A 22,540-nucleotide genomic window follows, 5' to 3' on the forward strand; every position below is an offset into this window, starting at 1 on the left:
GCTGTGACGTCACATCGCGGGTCAGAGTGCGAGGCCACCACCGCGCAAGGGCTCGTTCGGCGCGGGGCCTCCCCGGGGCTCCTTGTGCCGCCCAGCCGGGCCGGGCCCCGCCACCCCCCGGGCACCACAGCCCCGCGTCTCCCTCTCCAAGGACAGCGGCCACCGCCCAGAAGTTCCGCGAGCGCAAAACCCAGGCCCCGCACCTGCACGCCCCGCACCTGCACACCCCGCACCGACGGCCGCCATTCCCGCAGCCCTCGCTCACAGCTGCCATTTGCACGGGCCGTAGGCACCAGACCTTTCCTGGGAGAGTGCGACCACCTCTGGGGTTCCTTCAGTGCTGTGAGTGCTGGCGGGGCCTGCCCAGCACCAGGCGACTGGGGAAGCCCCGGCGAGGGGCCTGGCTCCTGCCCGCGGGGTCTTTTCTGAGGCGGGCACCGCAGACGGCTGTGAGCGCTGCTGGCGCTCAGTGCTTGGGGAGGGGGCCCCAGCCCTGTCGCACCAGGGTGAGAGTGTGGTGCTTGTGACGGGCACAACCCGCAGCAGAACCACCGCCTGCGGGGGAGCCCGGGCCGAGCCCCGAGCAGCTCAGCGCACCGGGAGGGCGCTCCGAGGCCGGCCCGGGCTGACGAGGCCGACGAGGCCGCGGCCACGAGGCGGCCGCGGGGGCGGGGCTTATCGTCACGCCCCCACGAGAGGGGCGGAGCCACCACGGTTGGATGGGCGGAGACCGGGGCGTGGTCTGTCCAACCCCGCCCACTCCCCCCGCGGGCAGGGTTTCCAGCCGGAGCGTTTATGCGGCGCGCGGGGAAGGGGCGCGGGGGCCGCCATGTCGCGGTTGCACCAGAGCAGGTCGGTGTCGGGGCCCGTCCCCTCCTCTGCCGGGCGGGAGGGCTCTGTGGGCTCGGGGGGGGGGGGGTGTGCCGGTAACAAGCGTTATAACGGCCGCGGCTCCGCTCTCCTCAGGATCGCGGACTTTCAGGAGGTGCTCGGCGAACCCACGGTGGCTCTGGCCAAGCTCCGCGATCTCTGCTTCAGCGGTGAGTGGCCCGGGGAGGTGCGGGGACCGGCTGCGGCCTGGGGAGGAGGGCGCTGGGTACGGCCTCGGCCCCGGGCGGGCTCCTGCCGGTGGTGTTGCTCCTGCGGGGCTCGGGACGGCTGAAGGCGCAGGCACGGGGTGCCAGACCCCAGGGTGTCCCACGGCTGGAGGCCACCTCAGCTACCGCGACGTATTCCACTCCTAGAGCCGTTGTGAAATGGAATGTGTTGGAAACCTGAGGCTGGCGGGTGTGTTTTCAAGCCCAAGCTCCATCAGGCTGCAGCAGTCCCCACCTGGCCTTTGAGCACAGCCACAAACTTTCAGGGAAACCCTTCCTTCCCCTCTCTGAGATGTTTGTGGGTTTCATTGCTTCTTCTGTGCCCTGTCCATCACCTGCAAGGTCCCCAGCTTTCTGCTCCCAACTCCTGCCACAGGCATCCTCCCCGTGGAAGGCACCGGCAAGTTTGGCACCGTGTATAACCCCTATAGCGTCCCTCTGAAAACTTCTTGCCCCTTGGGGAGGAAAAGCGCTGCCTTGACTGTTTGTGTGGTGACGTTAGCAAACCGCGGTGAGGAGATTGGGGCTAACGTAGTTATTTCTCTCTGCCTGATGTTCCACAGGAATTCCCTTTGATGGTGGGCTGCGGTGCCTGTGCTGGAAGGTGGGTTTTGCTTGGGGCACTTTTGTTTCTTGCGAGTGATGCTTTGGGTTGCTTAAGTAAACACTATTTTGAGGCCCTTAAAACTGTAAATGACAAAAATGCAGAACTTAAAAGCCACTCAAAATCGACAGTAATTTGTGGAGATCAGCGCTGGCACAGTTGCAATAGCACTTACTGACACAGGACAGCCATCACTTTGGATGATAGAAAGTGCCTGTCTGCTCTTTGCATGAGAACAGCCCTCAGCACTAAGCTAGGAGTGCATTTCGGTCAGGTTAGCTATTGATCAATCCTACAAATAGGTCGGTCACTGAAATATTCCTGACTGTCGCTTGGCAAAGTACTAGGGTTTCTGGAGAAAGCTCCCAGTGTTTTCAGAGAGCCAGTTCTAGCCCCTGTGTTTGTTTTGCTCATCTTACAGGTATAACAGCTCATTTTCCAAATACTAATTTGTGTGCATCTGTCTTCTGTACAGATACTCCTGAACTACCTCCCTTTAGAGAAGGCCTCATGGAGCTCTTTGCTGAAGAAACAGAGGTGAGGACATTGGTACTTGTCCCTTTATTTCTAATGATATCTGCAGAGAAGGAGAATAGTTCCTTGAATAATTAAGTACCTTCATAAAATGAATTGTTCTTATGTGGAATGCGGTGTTCTGTAGACTGCCTGGTGGACTGACCTCTTCAGCTAAACTCAACTGAAAAGGAAATCAAATGCCTTCTGGCTGAGCAAGGGGGTACAGAGAAATCTATTTGAACTCAGTCGGGGTGCTTGCGTTGACTTAATCTTCTGCTTCATTGCAAATTCTCCTTTTCTTCCTTAAGGGATCTGTATTCCCAGTTCCTGAAGGAAATGATTATCCAGCCTGGGATTGCTAAAGCCAACCTGGGTGTTTCAAGGGAAGATGTGACCTTAGAAGATCATGTAAGTGTTGTTAAACCTTTATGTTGCAGAAAATTCTCCAGAGCTGTAAACCGTTGCTCTGGAATCTGGATGCCTGGGCTGCTCTTGGCTCTGTTCTCACCTGTTTGAGGGATGGTTCCCAAGTACCAGCCTGGCACTCGTGTCTTAGCAACCTTCAGTGTAAATTATTGGCAAAGCACCAGCTGTTTTCAGCTATGCATATCCCTTCTCCCCTCCTGTGGGGCTAGTTGCCCAGGCTGTGGGTCTCCAACGGAAAGGGAGAGGCTCACCAGAGGTACCTCTAGCAAAGAGGCACTCTCCTGGGAAGGTGGACTCAGAGCAGGCTGATCTCAACAGAGGGTATAAAAGAGGCAAGAGAGTCAAGTTGGACTATGGCACGGAAAGCAAGAGACTCACTTTTTTTTTTTATTGACTATTTCCTGCATCCCTTGGCTTTTTCCTTCTCTGAAACTGCTGTATGTGTTGGGGGAGGGAATGAAGTAACTGATCAGAAGAGACTAAAATGATACAACTGCTTCCACAACTGGTCCTGAACATGAACTTCTCTGCTAGCGCATAGTCTCCTGTGCTGCTGTGATCTATGAAGGCCTTGGTGGTGTAAAACTAGTGTGTTTGTAGAACTCCACGTGTCGGCAGTGATCTTTCAATCTCTTGGAAAATTGCTTTGTTTTCTTTTTCTTTCTTTTCTTCTCTCAGTTAGTTGTTAACTTTGCATGGATCTTGATGCAGAGAGAGGAAAGTCTGTGCGTGTGAAGGGGGTGTTAGGTTTGTCATATTGGAAAACTGGTCAGATACAGGATAGGTTGTTCATATAATTTCCTTTTTCCTGGGCACAATGGTGGTGCTTAATCAGTCTTCTTAGAGCTGAGATAGAGGGGGATACCTGTAACTAATAACTGCAATGCCTAAGTACTGTGTGGGTGGGTAACTCTTACCCTAAGTAAAAAGACCATCTCCATTGCACAGGTTAGAGCTGCAATCTTGTTGACACAGGATGGGATAGCTGATTTGGGAACAAAGTCATTAAGAGGCAGGTGAAAAGGGATTGGAAATGTTGGCTTTTGCCTCTCTCAGGTGAACCTGCGTGCTCACTTGTTTCACTAGCTCTGATCCGCTTCACACTGAAGCGCATTGAGGAAACAATGCTAAACATAGCTAGTGAGACAAAAAAATTAAACCTGATGTGCTAGGAGCATGCTGGTACTGGATGAGAGGGACAGCAGAAATGTTAAACCAGTGTATATTTACTCTGGATTTTGATACATGTGAAACGCGCTTGTTCTGTTTTTTTTTTTCTTTAGCCCCTCAATCCAAATCCAGACAGTCGATGGAATACTTACTTCAAGGATAATGAAGTGCTTCTCCAGATAGACAAAGATGTCAGGTATGTGAGGCATAATGACTCAGATTTCTGAAGCAGAGTGGTTTGGTTAACACATTGTACTTTGAAAACAAAGTTTAATATTAAACCAAGCCTCCCATTCAACATGGGGCATGTACTTCCTTATTCTTATGCCTGATTTCCTTCTGTACCCATCCTAGGAGACTGTACCCTGACATGGCATTCTTCCAGCGCCCAACAGACTACCCCTGCCTTTTAATCCTGGATCCCCAAAATGAGTTTGAGACACTGCGCAAGCGGGTGGAGCAGACCACACTCAAGTCACAGACGGTGGCGCGAAACCGCAGTGGGGTTACAAATGTGAGATCTAGGTGGGGGCTGTCCATGGGGCAAGGCATCTTAGCTGATAAGGGGAAGGGTGTTTCTCTAGCTTTTTTCTGTTTCTCTCTGCTTGCATGGTGGAATTGGGCCAATACCCCAGCATTACTGTGTATTCTGGTGGTTAGACAGCTTTGTAGAACCAGTTGATTTGCCTGATGGTTGGTAGGGAATTATAGGTGTATTTGAGGGTTATTTCTTCCTGACTTCTGGTGGAAGTTGGAGTTGCAGGAAGATGTATTTTATGCTTGATGTGTGTCTTTCTATGTAGGAACAAACCACTGAAGGGTTAATTTACTGAAGTTGAATTTTTTTACGTATTTTTCCAGAACTGGATCTCAAATGTTCAATTAGGAAAAGAGCTGGGTATCTGCCAAGGGGTGTGTTGTCTCTTTCCTCTTTTGTGAGCGTTACAGCACAAGTGCCACGTGCTGTTGGGGAAGGTGGCTTGCTACCACAGCAGATCTATACTTTTCCTCATACTACTAAAGAAGTGGAACTGCTGTGGCTTCGTACTGCATGGGATCAGGTGGTGAAGTGATTTAGAGGAACTGTCTGTTGTGCACGGACTGCTTTGTTTTCAGGGACAGCCACACTAGGACCGCACTGCCTTTGTGCTTCCCGAGCTACTGGTCTTGGTTTATGTTATCACCTGTCTGCTTGGCACAAGCTGCCCAAATCTTTTTGGCCTATGTGTATTAAAAGTCAAGCTTGGCACATGTTCAAAGCTGTGTGTAGCAGTTGGTTACCCTGAATCGGTCCTAGTCTTGCCTTGCTTTTCAGGTGAGCTCCCCCCTTAAAACGACATCAAACTCTCTGAGCGAGTACGAAGTTCTGCCCAACGGCTGTGAAGCTCACTGGGAAGTGGTGGAGCGAATCCTGTTCATCTACGCCAAGCTGAACCCTGGGATAGCGTACGTTCAGGGGATGAATGAAATTGTGGGGCCTCTTTACTACACCTTTGCTACAGATCCTAACAGCGAGTGGAAAGGTGAGCGACTCTTGGCTGCTCAGTAATGGCTGTCGTACTGCATGCTCTCTGTGTAAAGAATTGTTTTGTGAATGAAACTCACTTTAAACAGTTTTGACTGTTTGGGGCCAAAAAGCAAACACAGCAGGAGATAAGGAGTTTTGGGAACCACAGCAAACTGATAGAAACTGAATGGGCTCTGAGTGGTGAGGATGTGGGAAGTGAGGATTTTTGAGGGGGTTTTGTTAGTTTTGCATGGACTTAAGTTGCGCTTTGTGAAACTTAAAATGCCTTTAAAAGCTCGTTTGCTCGTACTATATATACCTGGTAAGAAAAGAATGGAATGGGAGTACTTTGCCTGTTACTTCTACTTCACAGGAGCTCCAAGGGTGTGTGCTGATGGTGGGGAGAGCAGATGGTGTTCTTGGGCATAGATAACTGGTTTGTGACCCCATGTCATGAAGACCCTGTGTTGCACACAGGGCTGTTTTTGCAGTGGCTCTGTAGACATTTCTAGTTTAAAAAAAAGTGTCTAGTCTTGTCCCAGGCCGAGCAAGCTGAGATCTTGTGGGTCCACTACTTGAATCCAGTACAGCAACCAGATTATGGAGCAAGAACAGTTCTAAGTCTGTGTGCCACTGTCAGTGATGCTTCCTCTATTTCCCCATTATTTATTTTATTATTTTAATTTCTTTTTTTTTTCCCCAGAACATGCTGAAGCGGACACATTTTTCTGCTTTACCAATCTAATGGCTGAAATTCGGGATAACTTCATTAAGAGCCTGGACGATTCTCAGTGTGGCATTACCTACAAAATGGAGAAGGTCTACTCTACTCTGAAGGAAAAAGATGTGGAGCTGTATTTGAAACTGGTGAGGAGCTAGGTGTTTCTCTCTGTCTCAGTTGGAATGGAGTGGAGCTTAATAGTGCGTTTAAATGTCAACCAAATTTGTTAAACTGTTACTGTGCTTGAACAGAGAGGTTGAGAGACTGTGTGAAGGACTTTGCCTATAGGGCACAGAGGCTCTCTTATCTATGAGCCGAAACCTCTCCTTGGAGTAAACCTAGAGCAAGCTGACACAGCAAGGCTTTCCTCCCCTGCCTGACCGTGAAAGCAAACAATAGTTGTTGCAAAGCTGCCAGCTGTGAGTCTGAAATGACTTGGCCTCGATCCCTGGTCACCTGGGTTGAGACCTGGTTGGAACTGGAGTCTTTACTCCCTTCCAGTTGTCAGGCAAAACATGGATTTTGCTGTAGACTACCTTGGAATTTGAGGTTACAGGAATTGTGTCTCTGTCTTTAAGAACAAAACAAAAACCAGCTCCCCCATCCATGCGTGTGCTTCTGTTGCCACTGGCTGCCCTGACAGCACTAACTAACTATGTGGACATCATTCCAGACGTAAACTGAAATCAAGCAAGCTGTTGACCATCCCGCCTACCTAATTGTATCATTCTCCTTCATCCAAGGATCGCTGAGTGCCTTGGCTTGGCATGAGTTTCGTACAACATGTAGAAGGCAGTTTTTGTTGAAAACATCTTCAGGTTTTATAGACGTTTGGTGTGAAAGTCCAAGGAGAATTTGGAAGGGAAAGCTGTTCTTGTTACTCCAACCTTCACCAAATCACACAGATATTTTTTTGTGTTTAGAAAAATCAGGGTATATTTCTTTTATAATCCAAAAGATGGTTTGTCAGCACAGTGACACAACCCACAGTGCTGGCTGGTGGCTGATTCAGTGGGGAGAAAATAAACTGCTTACTGTTTGGCTGGCAGGAAATGGTCTTTGCCATGCAGCAGCTGGTCCTCAAGAACATCAGCAGGGTCCTGAACTCATTTGACCTTGATTAAACTTATGGTCCCTTGGATTTAACAGCAGAAAACAAGAAAGCTTCAAGCTGGAAGTGCTTCCAGTATGTTTTACTGACCATCAGTAAAATTCTGTTCCATCTTTGTTTCTTTTTGTGAATAGTAAACCTTTTGATAAATACAGGGCTTCTGGAAGGGAGAGGAAATCCTGACAAAACAGTGCCTCTGCTAGAGGGGGAGGGCTGTGGCTTTGCAGATAAAATGTTGTTGAAATAGGAACGTTAAAATTACTTGGCAAGTTCAACGGAACAAACACAAATAGTGCCTTTAGGAAGAAAAGGTTCCTTTACTCCATGTCATGGACAAAGGAGTATTTGTCTGGGTTGTCTGTAGATGTGGAGCATGGCTGTACTGAAAATCTCTCTCCGTCTAGCTCGAATGTGAGTCTTCAAAGAGGCAGTGGGTTCGCTGATGTTGCAGTATGAGTTGGCAGCTTAGAGTGGCAGCTCAGGGTGGAGATGGGGATGGAAACACGGGGTGCATCTCTTATTTGTAGGGAACTGGCTGAGAGCACGTATTCATTCTTTGCCTGGTACATGTCTGACAGCAAGAACAGAACATCAAACCCCAGTTCTTTGCCTTCCGCTGGTTGACGCTGCTCTTGTCCCAAGAGTTCCTGCTGCCAGACGTCATCCGTATCTGGGACTCCCTCTTTGCTGATGATAAGCGCTTTGATTTTCTTCTGCTCGTCTGTTGTGCCATGTTGACGTAAGTACAGAGGTAGCCTTCCTGCTGTTCTCTTTCCCTCCTTTAGCTAAATCTGTGGATCCACAAGTCCTTTGTAGGCATGTCTTAAGGCACCTGGTGAATAGGTTCTAGTCACTTGTTACAGTGGTAGCAAAAGTGTTTTCAGAAGCCTCTCCAAGAGCACAGTGTAGTCTGTTTTTAAAGCTCCTCTATAAAGAGTCAAAAGTAGCTGGAATAATTTCCATCTTTCAGACTAATCCGGGATCAGTTGCTGGAAGGAGACTTCACTCTGAACATGAGGCTGCTGCAGGTAAGGATTAAATGTAGTTGGCATAGGGAGAAATTTGAAGAGTCTTGAAATAGTACTGTGAGAGAGGATGATAGTAGGGCTATGCCTGGCTGAAGAGAAGTACCAGATTTCTGATGGCTGCATGCAGAAAAATCTTAAGGTGGATCTTGCAGCATGCTCATGACTGGAAGTATGAATCTTCGCATGCTTTGGTCCCCACACCCATGGGGAAATTGAACTCATGACAAATGACTACTTTAACTTCCTTGGTGGTGGTGGTGTGTCGGCTCCCTGTACCGCTAACTGGGTTTGCACTTCCACATGCAGGAGAGGGCTGTACACTTTCTGTTTTGTCACCCTTGCTGTGTATGGATCTCTTCTCCTTCCTCCCCCTTCTTAGTGCTACAGTAGCAATGAGCCCTATTTGAGAGAGCAGTATTCCTTCTCTGATCTTTCGTTGGTGGGGCACAATGCTGCTGTCTGGAGCCCAGCATTGCCATTAAAATAAAGCCCATGCTAGCCTACAGAGAAATTGTCATAGACTAGAGGTTTTTAACGTCTTTTGGTTTGCAAAAAAAAAAAAAATTAGTATTTTCCAGCAAAGGTGTGAAACCCTATGTAACAGTGTTAAGTTTATTGGCCAGAGGCTTTTGTTTAGTTCTGAGATCTGTGAGAGCCCAAGGTTGAAAACACCTGCACTGAACAGTAGGATATCTCTAATTCTGCCAGTTCCTGCTTTGGGCTGTGCAAGATACTGGCTTTGATATGGCTTTCTGGCATGAAGATAGCCATTGTAGCAGGCCGGCTTACAGTACCCTTGGAGGACAAAGTAAAAAAACAAACAAACCTTCTTGAAGGGTATTGAGGCTCGATCAGTTACAAAACAGGAAACTGTTAGCTGTTAAGGGAGTAACTGAATGTGGCAGTATGTGATAATAGGCCAACAATGCTGTTGTCAAGGTTTGCCCTGCTTAGGTGGAACAACGTGTGCAAGAAATGCTGGGTAGTCACTTGTGTCGCTTTGTTTCTTTGACACAGGATTATCCTATCTCTGATGTTCACCTGATTTTGAAGAAGGCAAAGGAACTTCAAGATTCTAAATAGCCTAACAGAAGGTGTCAGAGAAACTGTGTGACAGCGGATCCCAGGAAATGCTCCCATGCAGTGTGGTGCATTAAAGCTCCTAGTGGTCTCTACGGGACTTCAGGTTTTGTGTTTGGGCTACTGGCCATCTTGAAGACTTCCTCCTACTCTATTTATTAGGTCAAGGACTGATTACTTCCCCATCTACGTGGGTCCTGCACTCCAGATTTTTTTCAAATCTCAAATGCCTCTGTGCTGCCAAAAGCAGTTCTTTGTATCTCTTTTTAATGACTTTAAGTTTGGGGAGAAAGAAACCGTCTGTCTGGATATCCCTGAAAGGATGGACTCCTGCATCGTGGAAGTAGCTCACGTGGAGTAACTCCTGATGGAGAAGGGATGGGCTGAGTCCGGTAGATTTTGGTGGGTGAGTATAGAAGGATCTTCCTCCTGTGAATAGAATGTATCCCAATGAAGTCACACATCCTGCCATTCAAGTAGCTTCTGGATCCTTCTCCTTCGTGTCTGCACTTAGCCATCCCTGGGGTGTGCTAAGAAGATTTCATCAGCTTCTGGTGATTGTCATCTGACATCCAGCAGTTTGGACTCCTTTGCCTGGGAAAGAGATTTTGAGAAGCTGAGATGGAAGGACACAATTACAGCTGGTAGCTTTGTGCACTGAAACTGCCTGAATCCGGAATCGCCTTATCAACAAGGTCTCCTTGAAAGCAAGACTGCGGTGGTTTTAATCAATGAGTGTAGTTTGAAGTCAAGCCTTACTACGCACAGCCTTAGAGCAGGAGCCTATTGCTGCATGCAGGCATCAAGCTGCTTTCCTGGCTCTGAACTGGGGCATATCCAGCTACAATCAGGATTCTGAAATACAAGAAATGGGCATCTGGTCATGTGCAATGAAGACAGCTGTATTTAGGGACTTATACAGGCACAGCACTGGGGTTTTCTGCCTCAGTGGTTTGCATAATACTACCTTGCATAAGCTCTGGTCACAGTAACCTTGATACTGTCTCATAGTATTTGATACTGTCAGGAAGAGACATGGTACAACTCCAGCCTACAATTAAGAGTCATTTTCTGGTTTAATCCAGTATGCACACAAGCATTTTGGTCATTAGCTGACTGCTGGGGCTGATCCACTTTTCTGTGTGCTGGTTGTGTTGGAGTCACAATCCTGAGTTGGACACTTCTCCCTCCTGAGAGGGAAACCGCTGCATTTCAAATACAGTGGAGCAGGCTCAGGTGAACGTGGACTAAGACAAGCTACAGAGGGAACTGCTCATGTACCAGCAGCATCAAGCTGGTCAGAAACCATAATCCTCAGAGGGAGAAACTACAGCGCCCAGGTGCTTGGGTGGTGCCGAAGGTCTTGAGTGAACACTAATCCAGCGTGCTTTTCCCTTTCTTTCTGTGCTGTGCTGGCTCATCTCTGCATAGCTGTTTGACACTGCAGTTTTTGGTATTTATGGGTATTGATTTGTTAAAGGTCAGTTGTCTTTGTAAGATCTGCTTAAGCTGCCGATGGCCTAGAATTGCCCTAGCAGGAGGGATGTTGTCAGCCTTCAGCCTTGTTTTACTAGTGTTTTTTCCTTCACTGAAGGCCACTTCTTTACAGGCTACTGTAAATTCTCACAAGGGTGGGTGGGGAGACTAGAGGACAGGTTGATGCATGCACCTATGTTCTTACTGGCAATCCCAAGCAATCTTTCTGCCTCTTCAGAAGATGCTCAAGTGACACTGGTGCAGCCAGGTGTTGCTGCTGTGGTGCAGCAAGAGCAACTTAAAACAATCTGTAATTAATATATGTGGCTAACAGCATCCCTCTCTGCTGCAGTCCTTTCTAGAGGGTAGTTTTCCTCCAAGAAATACAGAACTGAGAGACTGGCAGACCTGTGTGGTGAAGCATCCTGTCTGCTTTAACTATTGGATGGATGTTCCTCCTGCCTTGTATTGCTGAGCTATTCCAGGTGGTCTCATGGTCTCAGCTCTTGGGTGCCCTGCACTAGACAGGCAAGTAGTCAGAACTCATCTGGCCAAAGAACTAGCTGGTGGGCACAAATGTAGAACCAGAGGGGTCAAACTCTTAGGCAGAATTGGACCTCCTCCAAACACTTCTGCCTCAGAACTGCCCTAAATACTGCTGCAGTACTCTCACATTCCATGTACAAGCTCTGCTCGCACCTCCCTGAATACCTGGGCTGTCCATTTTGGGTCCCCCTGGCAAGTGCAGGGTTCCCTTAAGCTGTATTTTCTCACTGCAAACAGGAGCATCTGTGAGGGTTCCTGCTCTTGAATAGCTAGAAGTCTGCATAAAATAACCTGATAAGGCAGCAGGCATATCAGAATTAAAGCATTACTTGTAGATGAACTTATGCTTGTTTTCAGAGTAGCATTTGAGCCCTGAACTTGACCTCTTGCAGTGGTGTTGCCCAGCTCTGAGTTGGGTGCTGGTCTGTAGCATTATAAACACTTGAGGAAGACGCCAGGGAGGTGGCTACTCCAGTAGCAGTGCAGGTGGCTGGCTGGGTACCGGTGTCACGCTGTCTGTCTTTGGGGAAAATGTTCTCCTAGGGAGTGATGGTGAATGCTTTTAAAAGGAGTCTGCAGTGGTTTAATGGGATGTGAGAGCTTTGGCTACTGGAAAGGTTCTCTAGGATAAATTCTGTAGCCTTATCCAGACTGTGGCTGCTAAACTGATTTTTTTTTTCTCTGGGGAGAACTTGTAACAACTCTGATGGACCCAGACAGGCTGGTTCCTACATGAAAAGCTGGTTTATGTCCCTTCTTAATCACCTCCTGTGTGGTAGGACTTCTGTCCTGCTGTTGAAAAGGGCTGTTGAAAGAAGTTGTACTTTTTAATGACTTGGGACATCCATTTCTTTATTCCAAGGCTTGCTCCTTTCTTTAAGAGCAAAATGAGATTTTCTGAAAAGCAAGTCTTGTTACCAGCTTTTGAATCTCCTCATGAGTTTCTTTGACTTCATTCCTCAAAGGCTTTTGGTGATTTTTTTTTTTTATTTGTTGCTGTTGAGGTCAAATGGTATTTAACTAGTGGTTCCTTGCTTGTGTGGCCAAGTAACAACTGCTCCATACTTGAGACGTTTCTGCCTCTGATTTCTTTCAGTCCTAATCCGCTGCAGGAGCAGCGAGGTTGGCTGAAGTGGCGCTTCTTTGGGTCAGGAGGTGTTAGTCTGGGGTGCCTTAGGGACACCTTGTTTCACAGGGACCTGAACAGAGGATGTTTAAATAGCTCATACAACACCTTCCTCACAGGCAGGACTACTGCCAGGCAGGGACCCATCTTCAACTGGGAGGAAAAACAGGGCACTACTGGATGTGGGGAGAGATGAGCATTCCCTGGGAGGAAGAGCTCTGCTCTACCTGCACCTCCCTGTAATTCAGGCTTTGGGAAACTTTGTGGCTTTGCTAATGAGGTAGAAGCGACAGGATACTAGAGATCAAGTCATTGATGGTGGTCACTCAGAACACTGATTTTTTTTGAGTTTGAATTTTGTGATCTAACCTAGAATTACTCACCCTTTGGCAGTGAGCAGAATGAAGGCCAGAAGTTGCTTGGCGGGAGTCTGGGGTGTTGGGAAAGCAGAGGCTGTTTTCCCTTAATGGGTGTCAGTGATTTTGTTTTAGCCATTTGGAGTGCTCTTCTAAAATGCCCTTTCCCCAAAAGAGAGGAACAAATGACACTTTTTCTTTTTCTACCTTGTCTGGAAAGAATTGCCAGAATAGGGTCTAGAGAATACTTTCATCACTCTAACCTCCTTTTATGCTTCTTTTTAAACACTATTTTTTATAATGCTTCCTTTAACTAAACAGGTGGCTTTGTGCAAACATCTCCTGTTGGTGATGTGACTCATGGTGTTGAGTTTGGAGTTAATGCTGCTACAGGTGATGACTACAGTATTTCTAAACGCTCTCTGCGATAGCGGCCGGGGGGAACCAAGCAGTAGCAGTAAGCTGTGGCAAGCTGAGCCCTGGAGCACGCTGCGGGTTTGTGTACAAGCTAGCCTGTCTCCTCGCCATCTCTTTGGCAAGATGGTTTTGCTTTGCCTTCGCCCACCCCGCCGCTGCCTCGAGTTGCCGGGGGGGAGCTGGGGGAGCGGTGGCTTTCCTCGAGGAAAACGCTGCAAAGGTAACGCTGCAACTGCGGATGCTGTCGGGGTGGGAGAGTGGCACCCGTGCGTGGGCTGTCGGGGTGGGAGAGTGGCACCCGTGCGTGGGCTGTCGGGGTGGGAGAGTGGCACCCGTGCGTGGGCTGGCGGGGCTGGGGCCGTGCGGACGCCAGGGCAGACCGTGCCGGGAGGTCGCCGTCGTGTCCGGCCGGGGGAGAGCCGCGGTCCCCGCTGTTTATTTTTGTACTTTTCCCCTTTGAGCCCCTCCCGCGGCCGCTGGGCCTCTCGTTCCACGCTGTTCTCCCGCTTGTCCCAATAAAACGGTTTCTTTGCGCACCGCAGCCTCTTCTGTCGTCGCCGCCGCCGGGTTCCGCGGGATCGCTGCGCGCAACGGCGCCCTCTCGCTCTTAAAGGGGCGACGGTCCGGCAAGTGGCTCAGACTGCTCCCGGAAAGCCACGGCCCGTTTAAGCGGCGGCCGTTCCCGCGGCGCACCGCACGGCCATGCTGCGGGGCCGGTGGCTGCTGCCCGGCGCTTCGCTGGCCCTGGGCGCGGGGCTGGGGGCGGCCCTCACCGCCCGCCGCCGGGCCCAGGACGATGCGGAGGGGCTGCTGGGCCGCCTGCCCGTGGTGCCCGCCGTGGCGGCGGCGGCGGCCGGTCCGCCGGCTCTCCCGGGCTCGGGACGGGCCGAGCTGACCAAGTACGGGCTGCCGGGGCTGGCGCAGCTGCGGAGCCGCGAGTCCTACGTGCTGTGCTACGACCCGCGGAGCCGCAGCGCGCTCTGGGTCATCGAGCAGCTCAACCGGGAGACGCTCAGCGGTACCTCCGACCGCGCCGCCTGCGATTTCCAGGAGGACGACTCGGTACACGAGTACCACCGCGCCACCAACGCCGATTACCGCGGCAGCGGCTTCGACCGCGGGCACCTGGCCGCCGCCGCCAACCACAAGTGGAGCCAGAAAGCCATGCGGGACACCTTCTACCTCAGCAACATCGCCCCGCAGGTAGGGCCCGCCGCGAGCACCGGGGACCCGCAGGGAGACTTGTCCCGCCCGGGGCGGATGGAGGCGGGGAGCTGCCCGGGTTCAAGGGCAAACGCTGCTCCCTGCTGGAAACCGCCTCGGAGCGTCTCTGGCTCTTCCGTGTCTTTTGTCCCTATAGCCGTTCAGCAGAGAGGGACCAAAGTGACCAAATTCACTCGAGGGCGCTGTATTTCCTGCTAAACTTAACGGTGATCCTGCAAACGCGCCTGCCTGCGTGCTCCTCTCAAGCCATGAGACGCCGTTCGGTGCAGCTCCTTGCAGGAGCGAAGTTAAACAGGCCGACAGATGCTCGCAAAAAATCGCGGCCTGAGGCCGAGTGGGTTCTGTTCCTGGGCGTGCATGCCAGGACCTCGCCATACACAGCTTCCGGAGCGGAAGCGATAGTGGAGATCTCTTTTGGAAAGTGCCCGGGATGCTGTGGGACGTGTTACAGAAAAGGCGGGTGTTACTATACTGAACAGTGAAGAGATTCCCCAGTGACTGTGTGTTGCCCTGGTTGTGTTTCTAGGATCCGCATTTAAACCAGAATGCCTGGAATAACCTTGAGAAGTACAGCAGAAGCTTGGCAAAGAACAACAAGAACGTCTATGTCTGCACAGGACCCCTTTACCTGCCCAGGTAAACATGGGAGCCAAGCTGGGACCGTGCTTGGAAGATGCATTGTGCTGGGAAGGGAAAGCAGGCCGGGGGGGGGGGGGTGCAGCCTCGCCGCTGCTCCCAAAGGGCAGCAATCTGCTACAGCCCCGCTCAGTGGGTGAGAGCAGCTGGGCACAGAGGTTCTGTGGAAAGGTACTTTCTTAGGATTAGTTTGTGTATTTCCCATTCACTTGATTATTTTGTGAGTAAAGGTGGGTTTCTTGAGCTACAACATAACCAAGTCACTTTTGTTTGCAGTGCTTTAGCAATCTCATAGTAGCAGATTACTAGATGATTAGATTAACGGATTAGACTGCAGACCCCTTCCCTGCAGAATACAGCTTCTAGATTTTATTTCATGGACTATTTCTGCACTTAAGAGCACAACTTTACTTGCAAAGATCTTCACGTAGCGCTAAGGAGCAGCTGTCACGAGTTGAGATTTCCTGAGCAGCAGGAAACAGCTTGGAAAGGCTGTTAGAGACAGCGGGGAAGGGGTGTGGGGGGAAGCAGACCCAACTCACAGCTCGGCCTTGCTGTGTGAGGTAGCCCCTGTTTCAGCAGTGTTTTTACACCCCTGCCGCAGAAGTAGGGTTGTTCCCTGCCACGCTGAGGGGTGGGGGCTCACTCGGGGTGGGGGTGGAGGGCTGAGGGGATGGATGTGGCACCAGACCAGGAGGTAAGGTGGGATGTTGCTGTTGGTGCAGGATGGAGGCCGATGGGAAGATGTATGTCAAGTACCAGGTCATCGGGAAGAACAATGTGGCCGTCCCCACCCATTTCTTCAAGGTGCTCATCTTGGAAAAGGAGAGCGGGGAGATTGAGCTGCGCTCCTACGTGATGCCCAACAGCCCTGTGGATGAGAAAATCCCCCTGGAACGGTTCCTGGTTCCCATTGAGAGCATTGAGCGAGCCTCGGGGCTCCTCTTTGTCCCAAACATCTTGAAGAGAACAAGTAACTTGAAAGCCATCACAGCTGGAAACAAGCGTTGAACCCTGCTAAACAAATCCAGGTATCCCCTGCAAAGGGACTGACAGAGTTATAGTTCCTTGTGCAATTTTAAATGTGGGAAATAAGAATCAAACCAATGCTTCTCTTCCCCCTTCCCCTCATTTGGTGTGACAGGGAAACACATGCCCACAGGTCTCAAGGGCAGGTCCTGCAGAAGGCTCCCAGGTGCTTGATGTTGCAGCAGGTCTCTAGAATCTGCCCCTAATCCACAGTATAGAGCATACCCCACACACAAAGGGAGCATTAAGCCATAAGGGGAAGTTACTTGATTTCTGCTATTTAGCAGGGAAGGACGGGAGCAAGATGGGTGCAGGGGGAGGAGAGGTTCCCATCTTTCTGTGGCTAAGGGATTGTATGATTGTTTTCTTTCAGATGGTTTTAGCAGTAAAGCTTTGAAAACCCACAGCATTGGTTGTTTCTTATCTGCTCTTATCAAAGCTCTATCTCAGCAGGAGGGGGGAGGACAGAGCCACCTTTTCCAGCTGTTTTCCTGTTTGAGCTCACTAGGCAGAGCTTAAGGCATCATGGATGGAGCCAGACTGTAACGAGCTTTGCTGATGTGCTTCAGTGCTGAGGCCCAACTGAAGCTCCAGCCCTTCCTGCTGTTGGGAAGGATGAAGCCTTGGAGTTGAAGGGGTTCCTGGGACAGGAACAGCTTCTTGGCACAGGGACTAATTTTGATTTCCTTTACGTCTGAAGGCCACATGGCTCCAGAGGCACCGAGTGTGTAGGATGTCTGGACACCGAGTGCCCATCCTCTACACCAAGACACTCGCACACAGATTCCAAGGCAGCTGAGGTTCCATACTGTTTTATTCCCCACCCTAGACATCTGAATTACCAAACCCCAGTCTGCTGCCAGGCTTGTCCCAGCTGCTGAGAGGCCACAAGGCAGGCTGCCTGGACCACGCAGGCAGGAGGGCGCAGACTTGGTTGAGCAGCGCTGCCAGCTTTGGCCATGCTGTGTCTTGGTCCTGCCAGGCTCTCGGAGTGACTTGCCCAGCACCCCACGTTTGAACAGCCGCTTCCCCGAGGCAGTCCTCAGCTGAGGGCAAGGTCAGTGGTTTTCCTTCCCTCAGCTGTCGCTGCGTGTCTTCACAGCCTCATCAACATGGGGTCTCAGCGCAGATAGAGAGATCAGCAGCGCTTCCTGGAACAGACCCAGGCAGCAGTTGGAACCGCTGCTCTGAGGAGCACCAGACAAGCCAGCCGCTCGTTGCTGAGGCAGCACTGTGGGGAATGACACGTGGGCCGTGTGTGTCACTACCAGAGGCACAAACACAGCACTGCTCTGTGCACACAGGCATCATGCCCCACCGCACCATCAGTCACCTGTCCTACCTCTGTCCGGATGGTTCTGCTGCCTTGGCTGGGACAAGTGTTTAGGTAGAAGTCAAACAAGACGCTTGGGTCAGTGACCTCCAGGTTTGGGTCCACGTCAACCGCAGCTTCCAAGCCCTCGAGCCCCCCAAACACGACAAGGGCATGCCTAGGGGAGAGCACAGGGATGGGGTGAGAGGGGAGACTGGCTCTTACCCCTGCACCAAGGAGAGCTACTCATGTGCCTCGAACCTTCGAGGGGATTAAGAACTGGCTTCACGCAAACGGTTCTCTTAACTTTATCTGCAAGAAACATGCTCCTTTCTTTTGTTCAGGTATCTGGGTCTGTGTTTGAGCTCCTCTGTGCAACTGAAGCAGGGAGCTGTGTCCCTGGCCCAATGCAGCTGCCTCTCTAACAAAGCCCCACAGGACTGGGCCAACGCAGCAGTCCCTGCTAGCAACTCCAGAGAAACAGGAAAGGAATTGGCCTTGTCCTGGGGTACTTCCCCCAGCTCCTGTCATGCAGAGGAATGTGCATTGGTGCAAAAGGGAGCAGCAGAGCACAGGAGGAACCCTGCAGGCAAGTCTTGCACTTTTATCTAGGAGCATTCTCGCCCAGCAGAACACCAAGGCCACAGCGCAGCTCTGCTGCCTACACCAGGCCTTGCTGGAGGCTCTGAGGGGGGCCAAGCAGGCAGGACACGAACCTGAAGGAGGGGAGAGTGGCCTGGTCCACAGAGCTGCCCCGCTCCGAGGTCCCAATAGAGAGATCGTAGCCTTCCTTGAATGGGCACTCTGAAAAGACAGCACCTGGGAAACAAACACAATACAGGGTTATTCACGTGGTGCCCTTGCCTGTGCTGTGTGGCTTCTGGACAGGTCGAAACACACCACAGGTGAGTGGTAGCAGCAGAAGGAATTGCTTTTCATGGCCATTAGTGCATCAGAAGAACAATTCCCCTTTCCTATGTAATTCCCTTGCTGCAGGAGTCTCTGGCACCTTTCTCAATTGCAGCACCTTTACCTCAAAGCTCAAACAGGTGCCAGGGGCCATTCCTTGACTAATGGCTTATGATTTTCCTAGGAGGTCTAGTCAATCAGAAGACAGGAAAAGGATTTTGCAAGGTGCTTGAGTTCAAATGTCACTGCTGGCTTTGATGTGTACAAGCAGGAGGTAGTTATCATGGAAATGGAGATGTACTGGCTGGAGGTGGAGAGCACCAGCTCATCTCCTGCTACAATGTGGACATTTGTACAACGGTGAGTGGAAGTACAGGGCAGAGTACTGGTGGGTGACTGGGGTGATTCATGCCCCTAGCTTTAGCCCTTAAATTTGATTGCCATGTGGCTGCTAGCTGCACGTGTAAGCTGCCTTTGACACAAAGAGATTTCAAAGAGATGTTAATGTGTGCTGCAGATGTGCAGCCAGCAGGCCTGAAATTGGTCTGGAAGCCCAGGCAGAGACACGGTGGAGAGCAGAGAACCCCTGCAAATACTTACTCAAACAGGAGGCAAGGCGGACGCTGTAACCCCAATACAAGCCTGACACCGTCCGAGGGTGGTGTGAGGACACCACAGTGCCTTTCTGCACTTTAGCTTCTGAAAGGGAAGCAGAGATATTAACAACCCTTGTGATCTCCTAGTGAGAGCTGGGTTTGACCAGCCACATACAGCAGTTTCTCCTGGGGTAGGGCACTGACTTGGTGTACAACCAAGAACCACCCTTTTGAGTGCATTCTGGAAAGCATGCAATTATGTTCAGGCTGTCTATTGTTGGCCAAAGAGCTGATAGTTCTTTCCAGTTAACTAGGGAGGTATGGTCAGGGTGTTACTAACATTTTGTGTGAAGTAAAGGGAACGTGCAGAGCTGTTTGGTACCTTCAAACGTTAGTAATCTGAAGGACCAACTCCTGCAGGACTGAAGTTTACAGATGCTAACAGAGCAGTGGATTACCTGGCTTCTGGGGTTCTTCCAGGTGCACAGTGACTCGCAGACCGGGGTTCAGCTGTCTGTCGATCTGCACCTCCTGCAGTGACAGTCACCATCAGTGTCGGACATCTGGGAAGTACTGAGGAAGGTGGGGAAGGAAGGGAACCCTCTGAGGAAGTGGGGTCTGTTCTGGCCTGGAGCTGGAATGAGCAGCTCTGCGATCAGGGCCTGTGTGGTTCATGCAGTGCAGAGCAGGCTCAGCGTGGCTTGGCTCAGCAGCCTGAGACTTTGCTGCTCAAAGGTTCAACTCCAGCAGTGAAGCAATGATGTGCTGGAATGGGCTGACCCACCAAGGCTTGGGAAGCGACAAACATTAACGAGCCAGAAGGGACAAGACAGCAACAGCATTAAACCCCATGCCAGCCCGCTATGGCCTTCAGACACCCAGCAGTACCCACCCTGCCTGCTTCACATCTGCCAGAGAGACAGGGGAAATAGTTTTGGGATCTGTGGGTTACAAACAGACATACCTTCCTCATCCCGCAGTTAACAAAAGAGCCTCTGCCTGGCTTAGTTGGCCGGTCCAACACTACGCCTTCTCGGTACTCCGAATCCTCATCCACCCGCATGTGGTGGGGGCTGTCCAGGGGGTTGAGCAGCCCTAGAAGAGCACAGAGGAAAGCATCTGCTAAGGACAGGATACAAACTGTGGGAACAGAGGTGTAAGTACAACCGCTCTGCTGCCACCTCCCTCTCTGGTCCAGCATACCACAGCACCTCATCTACACTCTGAAGTGGGGAAAAGTTACTCAATTCTGTGCATCCCATGCAAAACAAGTGCCAAAGCTCAGGAAGGGGGAGCCAACAGCTTGGAACAGAGACAACTGAATCATTACCTGCAAACTGCAGATCCTCGTGTTTTGGAAAAAAGGATTTCCTCAAGTACCTGTTATCAGAGAAGGTTGAAATATGACCACAGTTGTTCCTATGGAATCCAAGCCTCAGTTCTAGCCCTGTTGTGACTCAAAGGAGCTGAGTACAGAGAAGAGCATGCTTAGCTCCCTCAAGTCCCTGATCTACCTCTAATGTATCGTGCAGGTTGTATCCTGCAGTCACTGCTCTCCTTTTATACTCCTGAACTAGACATGTGAAACAATTAGGTCCTGTGTTCCTGCATAATTATGCAATATAGACAGAATTTGCCTCCTGCTCCCATAGCCGCTAGTGTGAGATACCCATGGCAGTCAGTTCTGATGCACGGTCTGACCATGGTGGACTTACTGAGGGCACTCCAAGTACTGCAGGATCCGAGCCAGCTGCACGCAAGCCTTGCCTCTCTTCCCAATTCCTTCAAAGTCTCCCTCCACACTCCTGAAAGAGGAAGCAGTCTGTGAACTCAGCATGAGACCGCACAGCCCCAAATGGTTGTCTCCAGAAGACCAAGCCTTACTTGAAATTAGCAGCACACCTCCCTCTTCCACCCCCAAGAAATAGTTGCCAGGGCACTTAAGTCAACATCTTTGCCCAGTGGTACAGGGGTCCCTGTAATCCTGGCATTTGAGAGAGGCTCAAACATTTGCTTGAGGTACACATGGTTCTTTCCTGGTCTTTGAAGAAGCAAAAAGGAGAGAGGAAATGCTTTCTGCAGAACAAGATGGATCCTCCTTACTTTACATCTTCTCCATGCTCATCAAACACTACGATCTCATCCACGCAGAAGATGGCACAGGCCCGAGCAATCTGTCCAGCAAGGTATGTCCGCAGCTCCAGCGACTGGGCATTGTTCAAGATAGAGCCTGGCAGGGCTACGCTCAGCGTGTAGTGACGCCCTGGGGAACAGAGTACCATCAGAAGAGCCACAGCGCGATAGCTGCGGGTAGAGCATTTTATTTACTACTTTGACTGCAGTTGTGGTGGGAACCTAAGGAACCTCTCTTCCTTAGATTTTAATCGTAGGCTTTTTCTAAAAAGGTCTCTCATGCAGTACTCGCTGCATTGCGTTCATGCCTGTTTATGCACATGGATCGATCTATATCGGATCTATGAAGCTGAGTGTCAGCTTTTCTATCGATACGTCAAACTGACTTAACGACCAAGTTCTCCCAGCTCTTTCAACCCAGGCCTCTCCCCACCGGCTCACAACGGGATCACCTTTGTCCTCCTCCTGCTCCTGCTGCTTCTCGGCTTGTTTTTCTGCCAGCTCCCGCATCCGCTGTTTTTCCAGTTTCTTCAGTAGCTTCATTTCCTTCCATTTCTTCTTCTCTGCTTTCCCTGGAACGGAGAACAGCATCGCGCTTTAACAACGAGCCGTGAGCGCTCAGAGCGGGGCGGCTGCGGGGGGCACGGAGCGCTCGGGGACGGCTCCTCCCGGGCCGAGGGCCCCCTGCCCGCCCCCAGCCCCCGCGGCGGGGGCCCGGCCTTACTCTCCTGCTTCCAGCGCCGCCAGTCCACCCTCCTCTCCTCAGCCTGCGGAGACAGCGACCGTTACCGCCGGGCTCCCCTCAGGGGCCGCCCGCGGTAACCGGGGCAACTGCCGCCCCACGCGCGCACCCCACCTGCACTCCCTTGGGCCGCTTCGCCGCGCTGCCGTCCGCCATCTTCCGGCCACGCTCCCTGGTCACGCCCCCCAGTGGTGATTGGCTGGAGTGCCCCGGTGCCCGCCCACAGTGGGGAGGAGGCCAGCGTCACGTGAGCCAATGGCTAGGCGGAGGGCGGGGCAGGGTTTAAGTCGCTCGCGCGGGCTGTGAAGCTAAGCAGGGTCGGCTTCGTTCTGCGAGGGAAAGGGTGACGAAGTGAAGCTGTGGATGGACGTGGGTGTAGCCCGGCTTCTCCAGAGAGGCTGGGGGCGAGGGGGGTGTGGAGGGGTGTAAAATCTGGACACCCGCGTCTGGGCGTCTTTGCACAAGCACTGCGTGCATGGTGGAGGATGGGGAGATGCACCCTGCCCCTTGTGGGGTGTGTCATGCCCTAGAGCAAGAGCCCATGCATGTGGGGATATTGCAATTAATCTTTATCTTAATAATCTAATCTCATGATTGTTTATCTGTTTTGGTGATTGTAGCTCTCCCAGTGTTTGGCACATATGTGGGTGCCAAAGGGCCTTCAGCGGTACCCTCGCCCACTCGGGCTGTGCAGGCAGGTGAGACTGGATGCGTCTCCCATGGGCGAAGGCAGGAGGTGGGTGTTTGCCTCCCTCCTGTGGGTCGGTGCAGCTCTGGC

At 51.2% G+C, this 22,540-nt stretch overlaps 3 protein-coding genes across 3 annotated transcripts; 2 read left to right on the forward strand and 1 right to left on the reverse strand.

Annotated features, from left to right (window-relative positions):
* The first annotated feature begins 759 nt into the window (after positions 1-759).
* Positions 760-11,141, forward strand: TBC1D13 (TBC1 domain family member 13). The gene is made up of 12 exons (XM_054848722.1): positions 760-852; positions 967-1,040; positions 1,661-1,701; positions 2,177-2,238; positions 2,526-2,625; positions 3,927-4,009; positions 4,168-4,327; positions 5,129-5,336; positions 6,024-6,187; positions 7,731-7,891; positions 8,123-8,180; positions 9,198-11,141. Exons 1-12 carry the CDS (start codon positions 830-832, stop codon positions 9,261-9,263), a joined length of 1,200 nt encoding a protein of 399 aa, XP_054704697.1. The 5' UTR covers positions 760-829; the 3' UTR covers positions 9,264-11,141.
* A 2,587-nt stretch (positions 11,142-13,728) lies between these two features.
* ENDOG (endonuclease G) lies at positions 13,729-16,476 on the forward strand. Its single transcript, XM_054848724.1, has 3 exons — positions 13,729-14,384; positions 14,932-15,041; positions 15,767-16,476. The coding sequence occupies exons 1-3, from the start codon at positions 13,884-13,886 to the stop codon at positions 16,050-16,052; spliced, it is 897 nt and encodes a 298-aa protein (XP_054704699.1). The 5' UTR covers positions 13,729-13,883; the 3' UTR covers positions 16,053-16,476.
* Positions 16,477-16,866: 390 nt separating this feature from the next.
* Positions 16,867-21,945, reverse strand: SPOUT1 (SPOUT domain containing methyltransferase 1). Its single transcript, XM_054848723.1, has 12 exons — positions 21,877-21,945; positions 21,745-21,787; positions 21,473-21,592; positions 20,991-21,150; positions 20,603-20,692; positions 20,218-20,267; positions 19,852-19,982; positions 19,346-19,418; positions 18,892-18,990; positions 18,099-18,201; positions 17,413-17,560; positions 16,867-17,221 (listed from the first exon to the last, which is right to left on the reverse strand). Exons 1-12 carry the CDS (start codon positions 21,916-21,918, stop codon positions 17,147-17,149), a joined length of 1,134 nt encoding a protein of 377 aa, XP_054704698.1. The 5' UTR covers positions 21,919-21,945; the 3' UTR covers positions 16,867-17,146.
* Between the last annotated feature and the right edge of the window lie 595 nt (positions 21,946-22,540).

The sequence above is a fragment of the Grus americana genome, chromosome 20 (genome assembly GCF_028858705.1).
Source record: "Grus americana isolate bGruAme1 chromosome 20, bGruAme1.mat, whole genome shotgun sequence".
Classification (NCBI taxonomy): Eukaryota; Metazoa; Chordata; class Aves; order Gruiformes; family Gruidae; genus Grus; species Grus americana.